This window comes from Dendronephthya gigantea, unplaced genomic scaffold (genome assembly GCF_004324835.1).
Source record: "Dendronephthya gigantea isolate DGI-Jeju-01 unplaced genomic scaffold, DenGig_1.0 000192F, whole genome shotgun sequence".
Lineage (NCBI taxonomy): Eukaryota > Metazoa > Cnidaria > Anthozoa > Malacalcyonacea > Nephtheidae > Dendronephthya > Dendronephthya gigantea.
Genome location: NW_021163202.1, coordinates 1 through 8,896, shown reverse-complemented (window position 1 = coordinate 8,896; position 8,896 = coordinate 1). Strand labels below are relative to the sequence as shown.

Here is an 8,896-nt window from a genome sequence, read left to right as displayed (position 1 = left end):
AACTAGATTCCTATTTTAAAATAATTAATCAAATGGCATTCCAATTTGTTTGGTTTTATGATTCAGGGGAAATGGAATCAGTTTGAAAAAGATAATTTTATGCTCTGAAATGCCGTTCATATTGATTTTAATTTCGAATCAAGGTGATTAACACTACAAAAGATTGACTACGTATTACTGAAAAAAACAAAAACAAATTTTTCTGATTTAATATTTCAATGTAAAGTTCGTTGCCGTATTTTCTTTTTATCGGAAAAAAAAGCTTTTCCATCGCAGCTGCTCTCGTATATTCACAGACACCGCTGACAAAGGTAACGACGACCGCTGAAGTTACATCTCCGATCATTCCATTTCCCTGTTTCCCTGTTTAACATTTCGACGCAGTTCTCCTGCCCACCAGCATTGTTTGGCTCCCATCTATTCCAGTTTTTATACGAGATCTTCTCTTCACCCACTGTGTAAAACACTCTTCCTGATCTTCGGTACACGCCAATCCACGCTGCGAAGACGTTATGTTGCTTAATAACCTGATAGAGATAATTATTCGTTTTCGTGTTGGTTGGAACTGCCAAATGGCCGCCACGTTCACGACAGTTGTCTTTCGCACTATTCCATGATGTCGCAACGCCATTGCTGATATAAAAGCAGAGTCCATCGAATGCCTGCCAACCCACAGGGCACTTCGTTGCTGAAAATATTGTTTAAAATACATTTTCCTTAGGATATCCTGCGCCCGAAGGATTCAACGAATATGTAAACATTAATAGCTACGTTTTAAGCATGCACTGTATGAATGAGTTTCAAGCGAACTAAATTTGCGGGATTTACTCATCATTTTGCTCTGCTCAAAACATGCAAATGAACATTTAAACAAACCATTATCATTATATAGTATGTTAATGTTGACATTGCACCACTTTCCTTTCAACATTGTGAAAAACAAAAATTGAAAATGAAGCCGGTCATTAATCGTGTAAATATACATACTGTGCAATACCAACCTGTACAAGTTCGTCCACCGTCCGATGATGTGAAACCTGATGCACACTGGCAGAAGTAAGAACCGTTGGTGTTTGTGCAGTAACCGTTAGAACCACACGGTGTCAATGAGCATCCTCCTGCAAATGAATCATCAATTAATCCCTTGAAATACGCATTGTCATCCACTAGTGATACAACTATCTCTGCATAATTCGAGGGTGCTAATTCTACTCTATGGTCGGTGTTCATTAATGTTAGGTATGCGCGTGCGTCAAAATTCAACGGGACAAAGACTGGTATTGGCCAACTGGTATACTGAGGAACTTATAAAGGTTCAGTTCAGAACAGTTCAAGGCTCAGTGGCGAGAATGGACGGCCATAATAATAATCTACATGGACCCCGTAAATAGTATTAAATGAGTAGGATGATTATTGTCCATTCTGATTTTCGAATTTATTGTATACATGTTGCTTATTTGTATAAAAATTACTAGCTTGCATCTTGCACCTTACCTTCTTCACCACGGCAATCATCTTCAGTGATGTTGTACATAACCTTCCCTTGGCTTTCTAAATAGAAAAATAAAATACGATGTACCTCCATTCATTATTGCATGTGAGATTTAATTTGATATTTAAATTTAAGATTGTAAATCGAGACAGTATCTTTTTTTTGGGACGCGCTATTCAGGCGTGTTCATGGGCTACCATTTCGATGTAGACGCACGTGTGCACAAAATACGGAAATGAAACGCTTGTGCATGGATAAAATAATTATTTCTCCGCTAGGTGTTTTCTCGTTTCAACGAAAAGCAACACAGACTGAGGAGAAGCTGCTAATTCTTCGTACAATTTCCAAGGAAATAGTTAGTAAAATTTTTTTACGAATGAAAGTAACTGCGACCAAATTTTCTTCACTCAGTATTTACGTGATTACTTTCTCGCGTATTTTTTAAAACCTCGCACAAGCGCGTAACCTTTTACCGCGTTGTCATATTTATGCATGCATGTTTTGTTTCTGAGCTATTTCAAAAAAACTAATCTTAGTATTTTAATACCTGGTTTGTAATAATCGTAGACACTGACAACACCTGGCTGGGCGTTCTTTACTAATGTACTCTGCGTGATATCCAGCGAGAAATCCACCTCTTTTATCTGGAGAAAAATTCATTTATATAAAAATTGAATTAGATTGACGCTACGTAAAGAAACTACACTAGTTTAGAAATAATTTTAAAAAGGTGGCTTTAAAAATAGTTACTATACACTACGTCCCGAGCAGCGGTGTCCTGGAATGGTCTACCGCTTAAAATAGTTAATACGTATATGTCGACTGTTGAATCAATTCGTTTAAAAGACTTATCAATAATAATGGTTAATAAATCTGTAAATGTAGTATTATAATTTAATGTAAATACTATCATTAGGTTTTTTTACTATCATTACCAGAAATTGGTGACAGAAATGGCTTAATCCATACATAATGACGTTAGAGTTTTACTATAAAATACAACATTTAGTGAAAATATAAAACGTCGTAAGGTCTGAGCCACAGACTTCGAGGACTATTTGCCGACCTCTAGATGGATAGAAAAGCTGTTTTGAACGTTTTAGTAACCGAGTTCTTCATTTGCCTTGGGTATTTCTGCAGTCCTCATAATTTAAAAATATATTGCCCAAAATTTTGGGCGTGTTCTCTCAACAAACTTATAAAATCGCTCACAACATTTCGATTCGGATTGCTGATGAATTGACGTGTAATATACCAAGAAATTTTGTTAAAGATATTGCATGCCTTTCGTATTCCTAATATGAATTTTCCAGTACGGTAGGGATTTTTTCTGCGGTTGCACACTAAAAATATTATCAGTCTCATAAGGCACTTACACCATACAAAGCGTATATAAACATTGAACACAGTCAGTTGGTGGAACATGGATTTACCCAAGGTAACTAATTCGATAATTAAAGCGTTGTAAAACGGCTGTTTTATTGATCAAGAGGTTGGCAAACAGTGGGCAACATCCAGTGTAACGGCAATTTTAGGTGTTGAAATTTTGTTAAAGGCCATTAATTTGGAAGTTATACTCAAATTACTTATATGCAAATCACCATGTCACAAATTTTTGGCAATGTTATTGTATTTTAGCTGTTGCACGGCTCTGTGAAAATTTATAAAGTCCGCTGTAATTGGCTTTTGCTGTTGGGGATGCCCTGCCCGGTATGTCCTTTTGTGAAGTATTTGTATAATTAATTTAATGTAAACGGCGAAGTTTTTAAATTAAAATAATAATAGTAATAATAGTAATAAAACACGTAGTTAATAATGTATGCGTTTACCTCATCGAAATACAGAATAACGTGTTGTCCTTCTGTTTCAAATCGTTTTAAGATTGCCCTATTTGCCTGGCTCGCCGTGCACTTTTTGTTTCCCTTTAACTTCTACAAAGGAATGAGACAAAAGCGTTATACAGCGATATTATGTTATATAGCAACAACAATTTGAATATTTTTATAAACGATGTAAAAGTGTAGCTAAATGACAAGCTTGTGCGCTGGGTTTGTATCTAATTTTTAACGAAGAAATTTTCGAACCCTGTTGCTCAGTCTGAAGTGTTTTGTTCATGTTTCATAGCTACAGTAAATCGCTATAAAAACAAGGTTTTTGCTCCAATGTTTCTGACTTACGAGTTACATAATTTTAGCACTCTAAAATTAATTATCCTTATAATTGTTATGAGTGCATTGGGTTAAAAAAAGCATATTTCCATAGGAATTAGCGAAAAATTTTGACGATTGTGGACACACACAGTTTATTTCCTCTCTTAAAAGTAGTGTCGATTATATATTGAGATATATAGCTAGTTGAAAATAAAGCTGACATAATATTATGTAAATAATCAAGATATACTTAAGAAATAGATAATTAAGAAATTCTCAGCATTTTTTTTAGTCCCCCCCCCCCGCACCAGGTTGAGATCCATGCAGCTTCTCTGGATACTTTAAAAGTATATAGCTTATAATGTCAATATATTTTTTTTATTTATTTATTTAACACATCCTCTTTATTCCCAAGAACGTCAGGGCAAGAGCCGCGGAATTTCGCTAAGTGGACTGCATACATTCATTTTATTCATGTTGGCAGGCTGTAAAAATCATTACCCACCCCCGACTAAACCATCCTAAGCGGCCCGTACCACGTAACTCGTCTTTTCACCGTAACACGTACTGTTACACCAGTTGAGAGTATAGCAATAATAAAAATCCTATTTACAAATTTCTATATGAGAATTTTTTTACCAGTTCCAGAGATTTTTCGTTCACGGTGAATCCCGACACGAGCTTAACATCAACTATAGCCATATTTGAAACATCGTTTTTGAGCCATCTAAACGAATAAATCGAGTTTGTAAGTAAATGAGCTTCGGCCATTTATAATTAACCCATGTTTAAATTAGGTTCATTGGGTTGAGAAGTTTTCTGGTATGTTTTATACAGCTGCACGAATTTTATGAGCTATCAATTTCCAAAAAAATTACAGAGATAGGTGATAGAATAGAGAATTTAATACACACACCTTGCTTGTATTCTTAACTGCAAAGGTTGACATGAAGGAGTTTCTTCTTCCTCATCTTTTGCTCCGCGTGGATGGACAGAAACGTTCACACTGAAGGCTGGCGGTAATTCAAAAACGGGAATGTTGTATTTCACAGAAACCTATAAATGGAAAGTGAAAAGTTAACTATTTGAAATAAAATGCGTTTTAGGTGTAGAATACAAACATTGTAAAAATGAAAATAGATCATTTCGTGCACAACTTTTCACTGTTTCTCAACAAAAAACCCCAAAAATATCTGTGTTAACAACCGATTCGCAAAAAATATGTTATTTTATATTACTTAAAAGTGAAAACGAGCACGTGCATATTCATTTTCAGCGAAAAGCAAATTATTACTTCGCCATAAAAATGCATAAACATCACTCTACACTAAGGGGAAAAATGCAAATGACAACAATCAAAAGTATATAGTCTAACTATAGTGTAGCGCAAAACAGACTTCGCATGTCAAGCCAAAATTTCTCGAATTAAACTAGAAATTCATGCATGCAGCACCCGTCTCCATTTTCAACCAAGAATATATAATCTCCTGTGTCTAAATTAGCTATAACTATAAGTTTATATTATGGAATTAGCCAATTGTAAAGCGACGAGAGCCAATATTTTTATTATTTGGTACAATATAATCATAACATTGCAGGCGATGTCGTCAGTCTTCTACTGGTGTTTAGAGACCCTACGAACATACGTAACTTTTGAAATTTCAACATTAATTTTGATCATGAGGTTTCAGGAAAACAGTACAAAATCTTCAAGTGCAGTACCTCAAATACTCTTCAAATATCTATGCCATTGACTGTTTGATTTTGAAGCGACAGGTTACATTAAAATACCAATTTACGTTTTCAAAACTTTTGAAGTTAAAGCGATGGTGTAAGAGCGTTTCATGGCGCAATATGACTTTGGAAAACGACGTATCAAGCTTATATATAAATAAACTGCATCCTTCTTCATACAACAAACCCGTAATATGATGAACAACTATGCTATATGAAAGTGCCGATTTAAAGCATTTGAAAGCTTTTTATCGAGTATGAGTCGTTCTTTTATCGCTTTTTAATCTTGAGGAGGAAACCTTTTTGTCTTTGATGCATGCTTTTTGACGATTTTATGGGATTCGTTACTATTTTTCCATTTTATTTGGTGAAATTTTTAAAGACAGTTTAATAAAAATAAAAACTTTGGGAATGTGCAGTTAAATTGCCTATGTTAATACTGAAATACAAATTTCTGACTCAGCCTATCAGAAAGTTGGTGATTAACGGTGATCCACTGATTTAAATTTCATGCGCATAACTAGCAAAACCATCCAACGTCCATCACATAGAATTTAGACAACTTTGAATTCCGCTGTATGATCTGTCACAATACCCGGGTGTAATTCCCAATCTCTGGGCGAAATTAGTACCCTCGCATTGTTGTCTGCACCGACTCAGCGATTATTAAATAATTTATAAAGCCCTATAGGCGTACATTTAATATATTTGTCTATTAAATTTATATGTAAATGTGAGATAGGTACTTCCTATATATGAATAATAGAAAATCGTTATTTACCTGCAATAAAGCACATCCTGAACCAGATGCATTTATACCCAATGTATTTGGCAAGAAATTACTTGGAATCTCTACGCGTTGTAGAATCAATTTGTTCTTGTCAGTAACTGAGAAAGTATGGTTAAAACCATCTTTTATATTCGCAGATACATTCAAGATCGAAAGATCACTTTTGGAATAAAATCTTTCAGCGACTTCAGAAAGAGCTTGTAACGCTACACAGGTGTCCTAAATTATTTGGACGTAAAAAGGAAAGCTCGATATTATAACTATAGCACAAAATACAGCGAACGTTTTTCCAGGTGTTTCACCTAAAATTCTTCTTATTCAAAATAGTTAAGATGCATTTCTGAAAAACGAAGTAAAACAATATACTCTTTTTTGCATACCTGTGTGGAAGAGAAGCCTCCGTAGTAATTTCGTTGTTTTGATAACCATTTCACAATCTTTTTCAAATCCCTAGGAGATTCATTGCGCTTGATGTAGGCCAATAAAGCATAGCTGGTCATTTCTACATCAGCGGCATATGTCTTGTGGTAATAATCAAACCGTGCTTGATTTACGTTGCCTGATGACCAGTAAAGTTGTTCTTCTAATAAAAAGTCATAATTGCTATAACCAAGATAACTGTATAATTGCACAAGATTTAAATAAATGTAACAATTTAGCAATAAACGAATAGAATTGCGAATCAATGCCAAAATAATTTGTCACTCGTGGTATAATTTCTCATTTTTTGTGATATAGTCAGTGGCGTAGCAAGCCCGACAATTTAGTCATGATATGCTATTATTTTTGTGTTCATTGACTACATGGGAAAACAATAAATTTCTAAAGAAATTAATATTGATAATAAAATGAAATTTGCATAGCGTGACTATATAAATCGGCATGCCTACGCCACTGCTTATAATTTGTACTATTATTATTTATTATGTATATTATATATTTAATTTTCCACTGTTTTAGTGAAGTAATTCTGATGATTGTGTGAAGAGTGTTTTGCATTAAATATAGTACATCTCTTCATTTTTCTAAATAAATAGAAATTACTTCATTTTGGCGAGCGCGAACGATTTTTATGCACGAGTTGTGAAGGACCCCAAACCGAGCGAGTGCATGAGCATAGCGAATGAGTGAGCCATCCTTCACTCATAGCGATCCTTCACTCACCTTTCTCTCTTATCGCCCTGTTTTTCAAACGACTTATCATTATTCCTGCTTTCGGATGATCTGCCAGCACCATCAGGTACGATACTAATGAAGTGGTGTAGGAATCTTGAATTGTATCCAGATTTCGCGATATACAATTAAGAGCTCTGGAAACCATAGATGTCTAAGCAAAATAAGCATCATGAAGTGTTATAAATTTACAAGAGCTTGCATTTTCTGTTAGTGATGATATCCAACAATGCTAAACATTTTTACATTTTAAAACCACGCGGTCACATAAGCCTTAGAAAACATAGTGTTGTAAAATGGTCCTCGAATATTATGTTCCTGCATGACTCATATATAGTTTTAAGACTTCTTTTAAAGAAAAGAAACTAAATTTTCATTGTCAATAAACAATAATGCGGCTCTCTGCAGTTTTATGGGTTTTTTAAATGCATATGCAAAAAAAACAGGCGTCTAATTGTTTTTTATACAATCCTAAAATTAAAATTCCTTTGGGGAACATGTATTGAGCATTCTGTCTAGCAAACGTTGCCATGGCAACAAAGGCGTGTTGAACGACCGTTGAATAAAGCTTATATTTATATTTATATCACAATCGAATTTGGGGAGAACTCTTTTTCTTTCAAAGGTTCGCACTTAGCATGCTATAATTCTCCTTAAGAACATTTTAACTTTTTATAAAGGTTACTCAAATGAGGGATTTTTTTTAACAGAGCTAAAATAACGTTTATTGAAAAATACAAAAATTACACATCACATAGATTTGTAATACGTTTTTGTCAATAAAATATATATAGATTAAAGTGTAAACTTTTAATTAAAAAAAATATTAAGGTTTAACTTTTAATTTAAAAAAGAAGTGAAGTTTGGCATTTAGAAACAACTATATGCCAGTTGATATAGGTTGCCAGACACAAGTTTAGTATATTTGGAGTATTGAAAATGTGCACCGTTTACCAATTTAAAGAAATTGAATGATACGGAACCTTTGTAATGTTTAGTATAATGTAAGCCCTTTCGGAAAGTATGTAGAGTCGGCTATACCGGCGACCCTTTCCAAAAATGCACGGAAATGTTTTGAATTTTAGGGAAACAGAATTAACATATAGGTTCTGGCGTGTTGTGCGACATGGCAAATAAGCTGAAATATAGTCAATAACCTTAATGGCTGTAACAAATAAACCGTCGGTATAAACCTTAAAAGCCTTGTATATCAGTAGGTTAAAAAATACAGTTAGTAAGCTATTACCTTCTCATCAAAACCTGCCTCCAGTAAAGCAATAGTGACGTAGGCCGTGATAGTAAGTTCGCTGTTCAATCCACCCTATCAAAAGAAAATTTAAAAAGGTCCACAATACTATAATACAATTTTATGCATTAAAAAAGAGATCAAAAAAATACAGTGTTTATTTAAACGGAGAAAGATTATGCTTTACTCTTATAGTTATGTCATTCTATTAATTTCGAATAAAACTATACTATCATGTTTATTTATTTTTTTATAAAATCTCTAAGAGCAACATTGTATTTGCTACACTGTAAATTCAAAAGAGTCGTTTT

At 34.0% G+C, this 8,896-nt stretch overlaps 2 protein-coding genes across 2 annotated transcripts; both read right to left on the bottom strand.

Moving 5' to 3' along the window:
- Nucleotides 1–238: 238 nt before the first annotated feature.
- On the bottom strand, nt 239–4,118 carry LOC114538966 (neurocan core protein-like). The gene is made up of 6 exons (XM_028559807.1): nt 4,104–4,118; nt 3,322–3,423; nt 2,040–2,136; nt 1,495–1,551; nt 1,002–1,118; nt 239–688 (listed from the first exon to the last, which is right to left on the bottom strand). Exons 1-6 carry the CDS (start codon nt 4,116–4,118, stop codon nt 291–293), a joined length of 786 nt encoding a protein of 261 aa, XP_028415608.1. The 3' UTR covers nt 239–290.
- Nucleotides 4,119–5,267: 1,149 nt separating this feature from the next.
- LOC114538960 (alpha-2-macroglobulin-like protein 1) lies at nt 5,268–8,660 on the bottom strand (the record flags this gene model as incomplete). Its single annotated transcript, XM_028559799.1, has 5 exons — nt 5,268–5,276; nt 6,158–6,385; nt 6,547–6,749; nt 7,331–7,493; nt 8,586–8,660. Coding segments are annotated over 5 exons (678 nt in total), but the record flags the coding sequence as incomplete, so codon positions are not given.
- Between the last annotated feature and the right edge of the window lie 236 nt (nt 8,661–8,896).